Below are 18,335 nucleotides of genomic sequence, written 5' to 3'. Positions count from 1 at the left end.
ATCTCCGGGATCTACTTGTTCATTCTGACATTAGCGAATTCCAGAGCACACCTAATGTAGCAGTTAAAAAACCTGGCTGTTATAGGTGCCCTAAATGTGTCACATGTGGCTACTTGATAGCAAGTGATACATTTAAGCACCCACACAGTGCCTTTAAATATAAAATCAGACATGTATTGTCCTGTGAATCTCGCTATGTTGTTTATATTATCATCTGCCCTTGCGGATATTACTACGTAGGTAAAACATCTAGGAAGTTTAAAGAGCGCATGGCCCTACACCGCTCAGCCATCAAAGCGGCACTGAGTGGCAAAAGTAACGACCAGCCAGTAGCGGTGCATTTTAAAGCCCACGGCCATTCGCTTTGCTCACTTAAATATCAAATAATCGACCACATCCCTGAAAGTATTAGGGGTGGAGATCGTAACAAGAAGTTGCTCCATCTGGAGGCCGCCTGGATCCACAGACTAGATACTGTGGCTCCTAGGGGCCTCAACGAGCGCATTGCATGGAACACTCTCATGTAATGCTTCTGGTTTTCATCCACTGTGCGATATGCATGTTGTGCTATTTTTGATTGCTACATATTTTGATTATATTGCTGGAGATACTGCTGCTATTTTTATTCTTTTATTATGTATGTATTATGTATTTCCATGTTTTTATTGTACTATATCTTTGTATTATATGTAAACCTGTATAGTGTGCCTCCATTGTCTGCTAACGTGCGCTGTCCGCGCTGTAATCACTGGAGACGCTGTGGCTGCCTAGCAACGCGGCCGGGAGAGACGCTGTGACGTCATCCGGGTGCGCACTGTTCAGGTGCCGGTGATTCTTGTGATGAAGGCGCGGGTAGGCGGTGGATGCAGCGTGGTGGACGCTATATAAGGTAAGCAATGTGGTATTTGTTTGTGTGTCTACTACTCCTGACGACGAGGATACGTTATTTAAAACGTTGAGAATAAATTTTCTATTTTTGTGAAAGACCTGTCAGTGCTGTGCTTGGGGACATTGAGAAAACTGGTGTTCCCTACCTGCTGGTATATATATATATATATATATATATATATATATATATATTTGCGCTGAGTCCGGCACTCCCTATTACTCCACATACACTTGGCCCAGGTGCCCATCCAGGGGGGAACGGAAGCTCGCCACCACATATACCGCACACAAAAAAGATGTCACTCCAGGTCTTGTTGAAAAGTGCAAAAGTTTTACTGTCAGATGTCTACGCCGTTTCGGGACTCACCCGTCTTCAGGACATGCATATATATATATATAAAGAAGGTGTAGAGGTGCGCTCAGAAGGTGGTTTCACCAGTCCACAATTGTAAAAATACAAAATATTTATTCGATACAATAAAACAATTTAAAATACATTTGTTTGAAATCGTTTACAGAGATTGTCGGTGGATCATTGTGATTCAATATAATTTCAATCATAGGTGTAGAATGATCATGCAGAACCCTACGCGTTTCGTCCACTTCTTCAGGGGTAATACACCAGGATCTATGGATTTTATATACCTTGATTCAATATATATATATTGAGAAACACTTTTAGGAGTTATTTAGGGAGATGTGGTCACCGTTGTTACTCTGATAACCCTGTGATGCTCCACTTAATGATAAATGTAATGGAATCAGAACAAAGGGCGCAATATAACACCTCTCCAACAGATGACTTTTTTTAACTGTACAGTCAATTATGTATAACTTTGAACCCTCTCTGCTGATCACCAAACGTCTGCAAAGCATCACAATAGAGATCCAGGAAAACACTCATGAGGTCTCAGGCGTCCAACAGACCTGGCCTCCCCCTGCAGTGTGTCTGCGCACACAGACAGCTCCTTGTCTGACAGTAGCTCCTCCAGCAGACCACTGTCTACAGCCAGTCTAGCTCTCACTCTCTGACACAAGCACAAGCAGCAGCAACAGCAGCTACTGCTGTAGCCAGTGGCGTAACTATAAATTTTGCTCCCCCCTGCCAAAATAGTATCTGGCGCCCCCCCCCCCCCCCCCCCCCCCCATAATGCTGCTTACACCATCATTTCACGTACACTGTATGCCACACACCGTAATGCCACTTACACTATACTTCACACACATAATGCCACTTACACTGTATGCCACACAATGTAATGCCACACAACGTAATGCCACTTACACTGTACAGCACACTCATAATGCCACTTACACTGTACACCACACACATAATGCCACTTACATTGTACACCACACCGTAATGCCATTTAAACTGTACGCCACACACCATAATGCCACTTACACTGTACGCCACACACCATAATGCCACTTACACTGTACGCCACACACCGTAATACCATTTAAACTGTACGCCACACACCGTAATACCATTTAAACTGTACGCCACACACCATAATGCCACTTACACTGTATACCACACACATAATGCCACTTACATTGTACACCACACACAATGCCACTTACACTGTATGCCACACACCGTAATGCCAGTTACACTGTACGCCACACACATAATGCCACTTACACTGTACGCCACACACCGTAATGCCACTTACAATGTACGCCACACACCGTAATGCCACTTACAATGTACGCCACACACATAATGCCACTTACACTGTATGCCACACACATAATGCCACTTACACTGTACACCACACACATAATGCCACTTACACTGTACGCCACACACATAATGCCACTTACACTGTACGCCACACACATAATGCCACTTACACGGTAAACCACACACATAATGCCACTTACACTGTACGCCACACACCATAATGCCACTTACACTGTACACCACACACCATAATGCCACTTACACTGTACTCCACACACATAATGCCACTTACACTGTACGCCACACACTGTAATGCACCTTACACTGTACACTAGACATAAGGTAACACTCAATAGATAACAGGCAGTAAGCCCCCATGGGGAGAAGGAGCAGAACCCTCCCCACATCCACACAGACCCTCCCCAGTGCTTTACCAATAAAAAATTGTGCTTACCTGCATTCTTCAAATGTGTGGCGCTGTACATGGTCTTGTGTTGGTCTTGCAGAAAACAGCCATGGAGGGGAGGCATGGGTACACATAAGGACATAGCAGAGCTGCAGAGGTACAGATGGGGAAAGCAACAGAGGAACACATGGGGGGTCAGAGGTAGAGATGGCAAAGGGTCACACATGGGGTGGAAAGGACATACATGGGGTGGGCAGGAGCAAGGGCACACATATGATGGACAGGGGCACACATGGGGTGGGTAGGGGCACACATGGGGTGGGAAGGGGCACACATGGGGTGGGCAGGAGCAAGGGCACATATATGATGGACAGGGACACACATGGGTGGGCAGGAGCAAGCTGCACACATATGGCGAACAGGGGCATACATGGGATGGGTAGGGGCACACATGGGGTGGACAGGGACACACATGGGGTGGGCAGGGACACACATGGGGTGAACAGGAAAACACATGGGGTGGGCAGGGACACACATGGGGTAGGCAGGAGCAAGAGCACACATATGATGGACTGTGGACAGGGACACACATGGGGTGGGTAGGGGCACACATGGGGTGGACAGGGACACACATGGGGTGGGCAGGGGCACACATGGGGGACAGGGACACACATGGGGTGGGCAGGGGCACACATGGGGTGGACAGGGGCACACATGGGGTGGGCAGGGACACACATGGGGTGAACAGGAAAACACATGGGGTGGGCAGGGACACACATGGGGTAGGCAGGAGCAAGAGCACACATATGATGGACTGTGGACAGGGACACACATGGGGTGGGTAGGGGCACACATGGGGTGGGCAGGAGCAAGGGCACACATATGATGGACAGGGACACACATGGGTGGGTAGGGGCACACATGGGGTGGACAGGGACACACATGGGGTGGACAGGGACACATGGGGTGGGCAGGGGCACACATGGGGTGGGCAGGGGCACACATGGGGTAGGTAGAGGCAGTGGCACAGCTGGGGATAGAATCTAGACTTACAGTAAGCAGGGGAGGACAGCAGCAGAACTGAGAAAGTGTAGAAGGAGATCTGGGGGCGGAGCAACACGTACAGGAGGAAATGCAGAGAGGAAGCTTCTTAGCTGCTGCTGGGACTGGAGGTTTAAGTGCGTGCGAGACTCCAGAGTGGGGGAGGGAAGGTATACAACCTGCCATAGAGGGGGCAACTCTGATTGTAACAGCCTCAAGGTTACACTGCAGCAGTGGGGAGCCTGTGTGTGTTTACCTGAGGGGGAGAGGACCGGCCAGGGGGATCGGGCTGCAGAGCTTTCATCTCCACCTCTGTAGCTTGCTGCTGCCTGTCAGCTGTTTGACAGGAGCAGCAGGGACAGTGCTTTTCCATGTCGGTGCATTCCTGCACTGCAGAGGTGCTGAGCAGCCAACGCCAGCTCTGTGTGCAGTCAGTGACCTTTCTTCAGTTCTCAGTGCGCCCAGCAGGCGCTGGCTCCTCCAAGCCATGGCGGGGGCTGCCTCAGCATAGCTACGCCCCTGCTGTTGCTGCTGCTGCTTGTGCTTGTGTCAGAGAGTGAGAGCTAGACTGGCTGTAGACAGTGGTCTGCTGGAGGAGCTACTGTCAGACAAGGAGCTGTCTGTGTGCGCAGACACACTGCAGGGGGAGGCCAGTTCTGTTGGACGCCTGAGACCTCATGAGTGTTTTCCTGGATCTCTATTGTGATGCTTTCCAGACGTTTGGTGATCAGCAGAGAGGGTTCAAAGTTATACATAATTGACTGTACAGTTAAAAAAAGTCATCTGTTGGAGAGGTGTTATATTGCGCCCTTTGTTCTGATTCCGTTACATTTATCATTAAGTGGAGCATCACAGGGTTATCAGAGTAACAACGGTGACCACATCTCCATAAATAACTCCTAAAAGTGTTTCTCAATATATATATATATATATATATATATTGAATCAAGGTATATAAAGTCCATAGATCCTGGTGTATTACCCCTGAAGAAGTCCCTAGTGGATGAAACGCGTAGGGTTCTGCATGATCATTCTAACACCTATGATTGAAATTATATTGAATCACAATGATCCACCAACAATCTCTGTAAACGATTTCAAACAAATGTATTTTAAATTGTTTTGTTGTATGGAATAAATATTTTGTATTTTTACAATTGTGGACTGGTGAAACCACCTTCTGAGCACACCTCTACACCTTCTTTCTTCATACTTTACGTCAGACTCCCATTAGCGGCGGAGCCTTAAGAGTAGTGCTGCTCACCTATAAGCGCAGGATAGGGTCACAACCCCCCCTTCTTTCTATATATATATATATATATATATATATATATATATATATATATATATATATATATATATATATTCAATACTTTATTAACATATGTAATTAAAAATAATTATCTAAAGTCCAATACCAACTGTAAAGTTGAAATAGTATATATTTAATATTAATGCACCCTATATTGGGAATATTCCGAGTGAAGTAAAGTAAAGGTATAATAGAATGTGTAATGAAGAAGAGATTCAATAATGCAAAAAATAAAGATTGAGGGGGTTATTCTGGTTGCTTCACTCACATGCGAATTCGCAGAGGAGCTCGATGTTTTAAAAGTGCACATGTGCAAGTTGCTGGTGTGGGCGGCCATGCCGAACAAGGTGTTCACACACACCCAACACTTCGAGTCGGGGTGAGTGGAGTCAGTGGCTAGTCGCGTCAATGGGAGTTCCCGTGCTAATGCGGCCGTGTGGGGGAGGGCGGGCAGCTGACATCACCAGATGTCAGTTGCCCGCCCAGTTCCTGTCAAGGGTGCACGCATATGTCTAGGGATGACCTATACATTGTGGCTATCACAAAGACATGGTGTAATGAGAATCATGACTGGGACATAGCTATACCAGGATACAATTTATTTAGGAAGGATAGAATGGGAAGAATGGGAGGAGGGGTAGCAATGTATGTAAAGAAAAGCATAAATGCTACTTTAATACAAAACAACTCTCAAGCAATTGGTGTGGGAGCCTACTCGCAAAGACTCAATATTAGATTTAATACTCTCAAATGGTGACAGGATATCAGACATATATGTAGGTGAGAACCTAGGATCCAGTGATCATCAAGCAGAATGGTTTAGTATCAAGGCAGGTCCCAACTCCAGTCACACAAGAACTAAGGTGTAAAAGCAAAAAAAGATGGCCTTTAGGACATACAAGCAGACTCAAAAATAAAAACGACAAAGAAGTGTATCTTGCCAGACGCAAGGAGGCTAAGAAAATGATCAGGCGTGCCAAGGCACAAGCTGAGGAGAAAATGGCTAAGTCAGTAGATAAAGGAAGAAAAGCTTTTTTAAGTATATAAGTGAACGGAGAAAATCAAATGGAGGAATAATAAGACTGCGGACAGACACTGAGAATTTGGTGGAGGGAGACAAGGCAATTGCAGATCATCTAAATCAGGGGTGGGGAACTTTTTTTCTACCGAGGGCCATTTGGAAAATTTGAAAACCTTCTGGGGCCATATAAAAATTATCAATTATCAGCATATACGTGTGGGCATTATACACAGGGCAGCGGCATAAACATGTGGGCATTATACACACTGGCAGCAGCTTATACATGTGGGCATTATACACAAGGGCAGCGGCATATACATGTGGGCATAATACACACTGGCAGCGGCATATACATGTGGGCATTATACACAGGGCACCGGCATATACATGTGGGCATAATACACAAGGGCAGCAGCATATACATGTGGGCATTATACACACTGGCAGCGGCATATACATGTGGGCGTTATACACAGGGCAGCGGCATATACATGTGGGCATAATACACAAGGGCAGCGGCATATACATGTGGGCATTATACACAGGGCAGCGGCATATACATGTGGGCATTATACACACGGGCAGCGGCATATGCATGTGGGCATTATACACAGGGCAGCGGCATATACATGTGGGCATAATACACAAGGGCAGCGGCATATACATGTGGGCATTATACACAGGGCAGCGGCATATACGTGTGGGCATTTTACACAGGGCAGCGGCATATACATGTGGGCATTATACACACGGGCACTGGCATATACATGTGGGCATTATACACAGGGCAGCGGCATATACATGTGGGCATTATACACACGGGCAGCGGCATATACATGTGGGCATTATACACACGGGCAGCGGCATATACATGTGGGCAGAGACACCATAAAAAGTGACAGTGTGGAGGAAGGGGGGGTGTCACCCCCAAACAGGTTAATGTGATTATGTCTGATTATGAGAATCAGATATAATCACATTAACCTGTTTGGGGGTGAATCCAGGGGTAAATGACAACCCCTGGATGTGTCAGTCACTGGGTAAAGGAGGGTGAGAGAAGCAGCATTGGCGGGCGCGTCTTCTGCACATCTCCCCAGCCACCCGCCCGGCTATATTACCGATTAATCAGCTGCCCGCCCGCCTATATAACTGATGTATCAGCCTCCCGCCCGCCTATATTACTGATGTATTATCATCCGCCCGCCCTCCTATATTACATACCAGGCACCGGGGATGGCTGCTGCTGCTGCCGCCGGGGAGATGTGTAGAAGATGCGCCTGCCAATCACAGTGGCTGTGGAGGGGATGCGCCGGCAGTGATTGGCGGGCGCGTCTTATGCACATCTCCCCGGCGGCAGCAGCAGCAGCCATCCCCGGCGGCTGGTATGAATGAAATATAGGCGGCTGGGCGGATTATACTTCTGTAATATAGGCGGGCGGGCGGCTGTAATATAGGCAGGCGGGCGGGCCGGACATACTGGGTGCGGGGGCTGTATCCGGGCCGGAGGTTCCCCACCCCTGATGTAAATAATTACTTTTGCTCCGTATTCACTATAGAAGGAGAAGGAAAGGGACCACAGTTAAGTTGCAAGGACATTCATAAAAATAAGGTAGATGGAAGTACATTTACTAAAGAGAAAGTCCTAACAGAACTTTCAAGACTGAAAGTGGATAAATCAATGGGGCCAGACAGAGTGCATCCAAGGATACTAAAAGAACTAAAAGATGTGTTGGTAGCGCCATTAACAGATTTATTCAACCAGTCACTAGATACAGGTGCAGTTCCAGAGGACTGGAGAAGAGCAAATGTAGTTCCACTGCACAAAAGCGGAAGCAAAGAAGAAGCAAGTAACTACAGACCAGTGAGCCTTACATCAGTAGTAGGGAAATTAATGGAAACACTATTAAAATAAATAATAGTGGACTATCTTAAAGTAAACAACTTACAGGATCCAAAACAGCATAGTTTTGCTGCAGGGAGATTATGCCAAACAAATTTTATTGACTTTTTTGACTCCGTGACCAAAATACTAGATGAAGGGGGGGCCGTAGATGTGGCTTATCTAGATTTTAGTAAGGCATTTGACACTGTCGCACATCGCAGACTGCTAAAAAAACTTGAAAGTGTGGGATTGGATTATAAAACAATTAAATGGATAAGAACCTGGTTGCAGGATAGGAAACAGACAGTTGTAGTAAATGGAGTGCATTCTATGGAGGGACATGTTACCAGTGGAGTACCCCAGGGATCTGTACTTGGACCAGTGCTCTTTAATATCTTTGTTGGGGACATTGCAAATGGTATTGAAGGGAAAGTATGCCTTTTTGCAGATGACACAAAGATATGCAACAGAGTAGACACACCAGGAGGGGTAAATCAAATGACTGATGATCTAAGTAAACTTGGGAATTGGTCAAGAGCATGGCAACTACAGTTTAATGTTAAAAAATGCAAAATTATGCACTTGGGACTCAAAAACCCAAAGGCTCAATATAGTATCAAGGGTACTATAATGGAAACTACTGAGGAGGAAAGAGATCTAGGAGTCACTATTTCAAGTGACTAGAAGGCAGGAAAGCAATGTAGCAAAGCAATGAGGAAGGCTAGTCCGATGCTTGGTTGCATAGGGAGAGGAATCAGTAGCAGAAAAAAAGACATAATAATGCCACTTTATAGGTTTATTGGTACGACCTCATCTGGAATACTGTGTCCAGTTCTGGAGACCATATCTTCAGAAGGATATAAATACATTAGAGAGTGTACAAAGAAGGGAAACTAAAATGGTGCATGGCCTACATCACAAAACTTACCTGGAAAGACTAAAAGATCTTAACATTTATAGTTTGGAGCAGAGAAGGGAAAGGGGGGACATGATAGAAATCTTCAAATATATCAGGGGTTTTAACATAGTACAGGGGGGAAATTTTGTTCAAAGGAAAATAAGTAATAAAACACGAGGACATGCACTGAAACTGGAGGGAGGTAGGTTCAGGGGAAATATTAGAAAGAATTACTTCACAGAAAGGGTAGTGGATAAGTGGAATTGCCTCCCATCAGAGGTGGTAGCGGCTAAGACAGTAGAACAATGTAAACATGCTTGGGATAGGCATATGAATATCCTTACAAAGAAATAAGGATTAAAAAGGGGTGAGATTACCTGAAGGGTAAAAAAGGGGCTGACTAGATGGGCCAAATGGTTCTTATCTGCCGTCATATTCTATGTTTCTATGTTTCATATCTAAGTGACCTGAGAGTCATTTAGATATACGTGTACCTTCCACATCATTCGATAATCAGCGACCATCGAAGGATGTGGGTTTGGCCCATAGGCTGCGAATGGATGTTTATGCAAAACATCCAATATCACCCTCTGTTGGCCGCTTATTTGTGTCTTGTTTCTCCTTATCAACAAGGTTTCTTATCAACAATTATTTGTACACTGCTGAGATTCGTATTAAAAAAGGTCCCTTTAGGTTAGTTTTTTGGATTTATTGGTCAATATGTGAATAATCAGACGTATGTTGTGCGTCTTTTAACAAGTAGGAAATTCGTTTTGTGCATAAATATTCAATATTTAATCTCCAGGTGTCTCCAGGTGGCCAAAAGGTCGACATGAGTTTTTCACGGTTTTGTTGTCCCAAATTTTGACATAAGTCGACATGGACACGGCATCAATGTACCAAGTCCCCTCACTGCGCTTGGCACACTATTTTATTCTGAATTCACGCCCTAGTCGATGGTAGGGTATGTTCTTTACAGCAATCAGACCTGACAGATATCAGGGATTGAAGGTCCCTAATTACCCCATAGCATTATGGGAAATACAGTTACATATATATTTTTCTTATTTCCAGATCCCTAAGTCTCAGTGCTCGGAGAACTGTAAGCCAGGGACCAGGAAAGTGCTGAAGTCTGCCCTATATTCTTGCTGCTACAGCTGTGTCCAGTGTTCCGAGGGGGAAATATCCAATGTGACCGGTATAATATTATTATCATTACTATCATCCTTTATTTGGTGCCACAAAGGGGTCCAAAGCGCCTTACAAAGTACAAAAAAACAGAATGACAAACAACAAAGAGACGTGCCATACATTGCATAAACATTCCTTCATAAGAAGTCACAGTAATACTCAAGTAAACAGCACGGTGGCTAAACCCAAGGGTTAGGTGTCAGTGTAGGCACTGTGGAGATGGTTATATAAGTGAGGCAAGGAACAGCACCTGCAGAGAGAGGGCCCTGCTCATGAAAATTTACATTCCATAGGAAAGGGGCACACAGACAGGGGTGACACAGATGGGTTGGGCCTTAAGCATGGGACAGAGGGTTTATGATGGGGACTGAACATTTTTTAAAAATAAGTGTAATTTAAGGGAGTCTTTGAAGTCTTGTAGATTGAGAGTCTGATAGGGAGAGGAAGTGAGTTCCAGAGGTAAGGAACAGCATAGGGAAAGTCTTGGAGTTGCGAGTAAGAGGAAGTAATCAGTTGAGAAGACATGCAGAAATCATTAGTGATCTGAGATGAGCAGGTGGGAGTCTAAATGACAGAAAAGGTCAGAGAAGTAAATAGGAGAGGATTTGGTGTGGGCTCTGTACTTTAATTGAATGAGAGAAGTTTGAGTTGGGTTTGAAGGGGAGCCAGTATATGGCTTATAGAAGAGGGAAGGATTAATAGTAGCAGTGAGGACAGTGTGTTCTGCAGAGAGATGGGAGTGAAGGAGGCCAAATAAGGAGCCTGATATAGACATGGGCACTGATGCATTCATACCTGTGAATTTGGACACAGTGGGTTTGTGGAAATATGCAAATTCTTAATTTATCTGGAAATGTATTGAGACACCCACAGGAGTATTCACTAATTCAATCAACTGCTTACAAACATGCAAGGGTGGTCTCCGATCCTTCAAAAATCAATCATATGAGTAACAAACTGGCCACTCAAAATGTACACAGGAACTGAGATGCACAGTTATAGGCGGAAGCATGCTCTGAATACGGTCATGACACCTCGATCGCTCCATAACTGCCCCCAAATAGTTCCTGACTGTCAACAACTGTGCACGGAAAGTCTACGTTTGAGTGGCATTGCTAAGGTGTTTTCATGAAGCAATCACAGTTGGCCAATACTCACTCTACTCCATAAATATCAACAATATCTGTTACAGGCCCTTACTTTCCTCAAGGGTGAGATAGGGTCTGGAGATCCTGGATATAATTTTCATAGATGGAAATGTCCAGGCCGAGTAAGATACTTAATGTGAGGTTTGAAAGAGAGAATTAAGGATAACTACAAGACAGAGCACTTGGGAGCTAAAGGATATAGTGGTGCTGTCAGCAGATAAGAAGGTTGTAGGAGGGTGGGAAGATGAACAGCTCAGTCTTAGACATGTTAAACTTAAGAAATTGCTGGAAAATTTAGGAAGAACTAGCACAGAGACAGTTGGAAGCATGAGTAAGGAGAGATGGGGAGACATCAAAGGATGGGAGATAGTTCGAGTGTCCTCCTGATAGATTAGAGTGTCCTCCTGATAGATTAGATATTGGAGGCCAAAATAGTGGTTGAGCTCACCTACTGTATGAGGATATATAGAAGTAGAAAAGGAGAGGTTCAAGATAAGAACCTTGGGGTTTACTTACTGGAAGAGGAAATGAGGAGAGTGATGTCATGAGAAGAGATGGAGAATAAATGTAACAGGGGTAGGTGGTTAGCAAGAAGGAGGCACAAGGATAAGGCGGTCCACAGTGATGAAGCAGCAGAGAGATCAAGGAGACTGAGCAGGGAGTAGTGGCCCCTGTATTTTTCATCAGGAAAGTCATTGTTGACTTTAGTGAGGACAGTTTATGTGGAATGAAGAAGAAAGCCATACTGAACTTAGTCAGGCAGGGAGTGGGAGGAAATAATGGCAATCAGATGGTTGTAGTCATTAAGCTCAATGTGTTTGGAGGCAAATGGAAAGAGAAAGATTAGGCAGTAATTAGAGAGCATGTCAGTATAAAGGGTGGAGTTTTTAATAATGAGGAGACAAGATGAGGAGAGATTGGAGAGATAGGCAGGATAGAAACAGGCAATGGTATAAACGTAGTGGAGTAGGTGAAGTCAGAATTGGTCAAAGGTTTGGGAGGAGTAGGCTGGAAAAGGTAGGTTCATGAGGGTCTGGTGGGATGACATAGTCAATTTAGATGTGAAGTGGTTGACAGGGTATAAGAGATGAAAAGCATGATCATTGGCTATGAACAATGAAATTAATACTTCTGATGGTATTAGTTGGTAGGTGAAGCTGAAGTGAAGAAGGTCCCCCAACACCACCATCATGGTGACCTCTGGGGGCTTTTAGAGAATGTGCGCCCCCAGATGAGAATTCTGCAGAAGAAATGGTGATAGAGTGGGATATTTGGATTTTGGTGATGCCTATTGATGGACATTTAGTTAGTTGTAGGTGATTTAATCATGGTTAAGAAAGTTTTATTACAGATAGACCAGGCATTCCATAGGGCACAACTGAGGAGAAGTTAAGCACTGCACACACCTAGCAATTTCTCCTAGTCTGCATGCAGAGCAATGGAGGCTAGAGAAATGTGAGAGATGTGAGAGATGTGAATAAGATTATAAAATTTGCTATAGCACGGAAGATGTAGCAATGTCATTAATCTACATATTTTTGTCTGCTGTTTTATTTTTCCAGACAGTGAAAATTGCTTTAAGTGTGCTGACCATGAGTGGCCTAATGAGAAGAAGACTCAGTGTGTTCCCAAAGTGGTGGAATTTCTGTCCTACACAAATGACACAATTGTTGTCTTTATCTTAATATCAATATTTATGCTTTGTTTTTTAACTTTTATGATACTTATTATATTTATTTTGCACCATGACACACCTCTGGTGAAAGCCAATAACAAGAATCTGAGCTTCCTGCTCCTGGTCTCCATCATGCTGAGCATTCTCTCTGTGTTCCTGTTTCTCGGACATCCTGTAGATGCCACCTGCATGCTCCGTCAGATATCCTTTGGAGTCCTCTTCTCAGTGGCCATATCTTGTGTCTTAGGAAAAACTATCATGGTTTATATTGTTTTTAAAGTCACCAAACCTGGAAGTCCATGGAAAAATTGGGTCAGCACCAAGCTGTCTAATTGTGTAGTATTGTTGTGCTCATCCATCCAAATAGTAATCTGTGTGAGTTGGGTGACTATCTCTCCACCTTTCCAGGAGCTAGACACTCATTCTTATAAGGGAAGGATCATTGTTCAATGTAATGAAGGATTAGTTGTTGGATTCTACTCTGTCCTGGGTTATATGGGAATCCTGGCAGCCATTAGTTTTATTACAGCTTTCTTGGCCAGGAAGTTACCGGACAGCTTTAATGAGGCCAAATACATCACCTTCAGCATGCTGGTCTTCTGCAGTGTTTGGACTACCATGATCCCAGCTTATCTCAGCACCAAGGGGAAATATATGGTGGCTGTGGAGATCTTTGCGATACTAGCTTCATGCGCTGGACTTTTAGGTTGTATATTTTTCCCAAAATGTTACATTATCCTATGGAGACCGGAACTAAACACAAGAAAACATCTACTTGAGAAAGAAAATAATCTGTGTTATTCATGAATAATAACTTTATTATTATTATTATTATTATTATTATTATTATTAGTAGTAGTAGTAGTAGTAGTAGTAGTAGTAGTAGTAGTAGTATTATTAGTAGTAGTAGTAGTAGTAGTAGTAGTATTTTAAAATTATGATCATTAGGGATTAAAGACATTGATAATAATCCAACTATTGCCCAAATCATAGCTGTATATATTAACAGTTTCTGGGTAAATGTAAGGTGATAAAGGACAATTATAATGTTTTTTGTTAGGTTTTGTTATATTATCAAATAAACCTAATGTAGAGAACATGTTAATCTCACTCAGGAAGCTTGCAGGGTGGTCTTTAAAGCTTTATTAAAATGTACAACCCTTATGTCATCTTAGTCAAAAGGGTTAGATATCCAAGGGAGGATATCGAAAAAAGACTCCCGAGTGGGGCACAGCCTTCTAATGAGAATGGATTACTGTTAATACAAATTTTATTAGTTAAAACATGGCCCTAATTAAGGGTCAAGAGAAAACAAAGGACAAAGACAAACAGATAACACTGATGAACAATATACATGAGAAAATGGTGAAATATTATTTCTAAGTATGTCTGTCTGGGGATTCAATGGAGAGAAATACTCCAATCAATCACGGTATGTACATATACACATATGGAATCCTAATAGACAGTAAAAACCTCAAATACCAATTTATATTGGAAATAAATGTCAAAATTAGCTAGATTCAGTTAGTGCTTGTATTTCCTGTAAGTGACAGAATTGTCTGGACTGGATAGGTCTGATTAGCTGGTCGATAGCAATAAATATAGAGACACCTGAGTATGGGTATGCTAAGGGAGTCGCTGCTGCCTGTGCATGTGACGTTAATCAGTGAATGCGCAGTTGAGCGGACTCCGAGAGCGTCACAGGTGTCAGAGTGTAGATAAGAGAGTTTCTGCTGTTTCCAGGGGTGACCTGTCTGGCTCTGTTATACAAGGTACAGCGCAGAGTCGGATCCAGGGTCCCTCAGAAATGAGAGAACCCTGAATAAAAATAGAGTGTAAGGTACCCCTTCACCCTGTCCCTGGTGTTTGCTGCTATCCTCTGTGTACAGTATTATCTGTAGTGAACAGAAGTTGAGCGATACCACCAGGGTGGTGAAGTGTAGAAGGAAGTCAAGTTTGCACGTGGATGGGTGGTAGCACGGTTGCTTGTGCAAGACACAATAAGATCAGGGACAGTTTTATAAAGAGAAGGATGTCCAGGGATCTTAGGCTAATGGTACTGGTATGAAACTTCAAATTATAGTGGCCAGAACAAGTGTAATGGTTAGTGCAGATAGTAATTCTGGCATGAATACAAAATATGCTACAGGTAATTGGATTAATGCGCTGCACAATAGTTATCAAATTCACCAAAGTGTGAAATGTCTACAATGGTGGATTAATATTCAATGTGTCATAATTTAGCTGTAATTAGTTACACTAAGAAATGTAACAAAAAACACAAGTTAATATAATGCTATATTCAGCGCAAGAAACACAGGTAAATCCAATGTTAATTTAGGCGTTAGGATTTAAACATACTGTAAGGTGATCACCACAGCCCAACAGTCAGAAATTCAATAGAGGTAGCAGGTGACTGCAACCTTTCGTAACAATTTAATTAATGCCACTTAGAATTATATAAACTAATGGTAATTAGGGCAAATATAACCCAATTTAACGAAAATTAGCAGTCACGATAGATACCAACAGTAGATAGGGACTGCTGATTAGAACTGTAGGTAATGTTCCTTGCACTCTGTAATAAGAATACACGATTTAGCAGTGTAACAAACAGCAATTATAGGTTCCGTGTGAAGATTCATTTAATACCACAGATAATTGGATTAATGCGCTGCACATTAGCTATCAAGTTCAGCAAAGTGTGAATACCTACAATGATAGGTTAATAGTCAGTGTGATATAGTAGAGATATAATTGGTTACACTGGAGAAATGTTACAAGAAATAGCAAGTTAATGCAATGCTATATTTAGCGCAAGAGACACAGGTAACTACAATGTTAATTTCAGCGCTAGGTTTTGGACATGCAGTAAGGTGATTACCACAGCCCTTCCTGATAAAGCGTCCTGCAATATTGTATAGGTGATAACAATTAAGTAAGCACAAATAATTGGGCAAGTACGAATTACACAGTATAATAGGGCTGAAATGCATATATTAAATTCAGCCAGCAGATGATATTGCGCTATAAGATAATGCCCAGGTTCTATACACAGTAAGAATAGATAATCAGCGCAGGTAATCAGTTAGTTGCCACTGGGGCTGATACACTCACGGCACTTGGACCTCTAATTTGTGCAATAGGGTCACTAGGGATACAGAGAACTTTATGTATACCTTTACAATCACTATCTGTCCCAGTGCGTGTCCGTACCATAGTTTCCCATTCTCCTTAAAACCCTCCCATCTCTCACCTGTCCCCACAGGGGATTGGCCACAGACCATTTAAATAATGAGTGGCCATACATACCAGACACCTGATTGAGAAAGCCTTAACGGTGAAACGTACGTCTCGTGCGGCTCCCGCTGTGCACAAGCGGGACCTCTACTGCCTCATCTACCTGCTAGACAGTCTTCCTGTAAATGACAGACGACGCCAGAACACGGAGCACATTTCCCACAGACTCCGGATACCTTTGGAGCTGACAGCTCACCCCTAAACACACTGCTGATTCTCCACGGCTCAGCACACAGACTATATCCGCCTCAGGATTGACGCCAGACCGGCAGCTCATTTTTGAGTACATTGCCGGTTCTTGTACTTAACCTCCTTGACCGTGCATCTATTGAAGAACAGACACAGCGCAGCCCTACCTGTTGGCCCTCGCTGACACTTAGTGTCGGCACACTGACTTTTTTGGACACCAGTATCCCAGCGCTCTCAGAGCACATGCTCTATCTGCCGGTCCCCGCAGAGACCAAGTGTCGACACACTGACTGTCGGGCACCCGGACTCCAGCGCTCACAGAGCACACAGCGCCGGCTCCCTCTACTACACATAACAATGGGATCCCGACATCTGTAAAAGATAGAGGCATACGTCTCTCCTGGCTGTACCTGAGCTCTCTCTATCATAGTGCCTTCTCCCTGTCTGCATACACCTGGCAGACTGGTTGGATTACCTACAACGCGACTACTGCAGGTCCAAGTGCCGTGAGTGTATCAGCCCCAGTGGCAACTAACTGATTACCTGCGCTGATTATCTATTCTTACTGTGTATAGAACCTGGGCATTATCTTATAGCGCAATATCATCTGCTGGCTGAATTTAATATATGCATTTCAGCCCTATTATACTGTGTAATTCGTACTTGCCCAATTATTTGTGCTTACTTAATTGTTATCACCTATACAATATTGCAGGACGCTTTATCAGGAAGGGCTGTGGTAATCACCTTACTGCATGTCCAAAACCTAGCGCTGAAATTAACATTGTAGTTACCTGTGTCTCTTGCGCTAAATATAGCATTGCATTAACTTGCTATTTCTTGTAACATTTCTCCAGTGTAACCAATTATATCTCTACTATATCACACTGACTATTAACCTATCATTGTAGGTATTCACACTTTGCTGAACTTGATAGCTAATGTGCAGCGCATTAATCCAATTATCTGTGGTATTAAATGAATCTTCACACGGAACCTATAATTGCTGTTTGTTACACTGCTAAATCGTGTATTCTTATTACAGAGTGCAAGGAACATTACCTACAGTTCTAATCAGCAGTCCCTATCTACTGTTGGTATCTATCGTGACTGCTAATTTTCGTTAAATTGGGTTATATTTGCCCTAATTACCATTAGTTTATATAATTCTAAGTGGCATTAATTAAATTGTTACGAAAGGTTGCAGTCACCTGCTACCTCTATTGAATTTCTGACTGTTGGGCTGTGGTGATCACCTTACAGTATGTTTAAATCCTAACGCCTAAATTAACATTGGATTTACCTGTGTTTCTTGCGCTGAATATAGCATTATATTAACTTGTGTTTTTTGTTACATTTCTTAGTGTAACTAATTACAGCTAAATTATGACACATTGAATATTAATCCACCATTGTAGACATTTCACACTTTGGTGAATTTGATAACTATTGTGCAGCGCATTAATCCAATTACCTGTAGCATATTTTGTATTCATGCCAGAATTACTATCTGCACTAACCATTACACTTGTTCTGGCCACTATAATTTGAAGTTTCATACCAGTACCATTAGCCTAAGATCCCTGGACATCCTTCTCTTTATAAAACTGTCCCTGATCTTATTGTGTCTTGCACAAGCAACCGTGCTACCACCCATCCACGTGCAAACTTGACTTCCTTCTACACTTCAC

The 18,335-nt window shown here is 43.3% G+C and overlaps 1 protein-coding gene across 1 annotated transcript in view; it reads left to right on the top strand.

The window, feature by feature from the left end:
- Nucleotides 1-13,959, top strand: part of LOC146063090 (vomeronasal type-2 receptor 26-like) — a 34,538-nt gene extending 20,579 nt beyond the window's left edge. Inside the window, exons 6-7 of the mRNA XM_083175104.1 lie at nt 10,213-10,336; nt 13,040-13,959. Of these exons, the coding sequence (XP_083031230.1) occupies nt 10,213-10,336; nt 13,040-13,959 (1,044 nt within the window). The remainder of the gene's footprint in view (nt 1-10,212; nt 10,337-13,039) is intronic.
- The last annotated feature ends 4,376 nt before the right edge of the window (nt 13,960-18,335 follow it).

The sequence above is a fragment of the Crinia signifera genome, chromosome 3 (assembly GCF_055691185.1).
Source record: "Crinia signifera chromosome 3, ASM5569118v1, whole genome shotgun sequence".
In the NCBI taxonomy this organism is placed as follows: domain Eukaryota; kingdom Metazoa; phylum Chordata; class Amphibia; order Anura; family Myobatrachidae; genus Crinia; species Crinia signifera.
The sequence above is the reverse complement of the archived record's forward strand: the minus strand, read 5'-3'. Positions and strand labels throughout refer to the sequence as shown.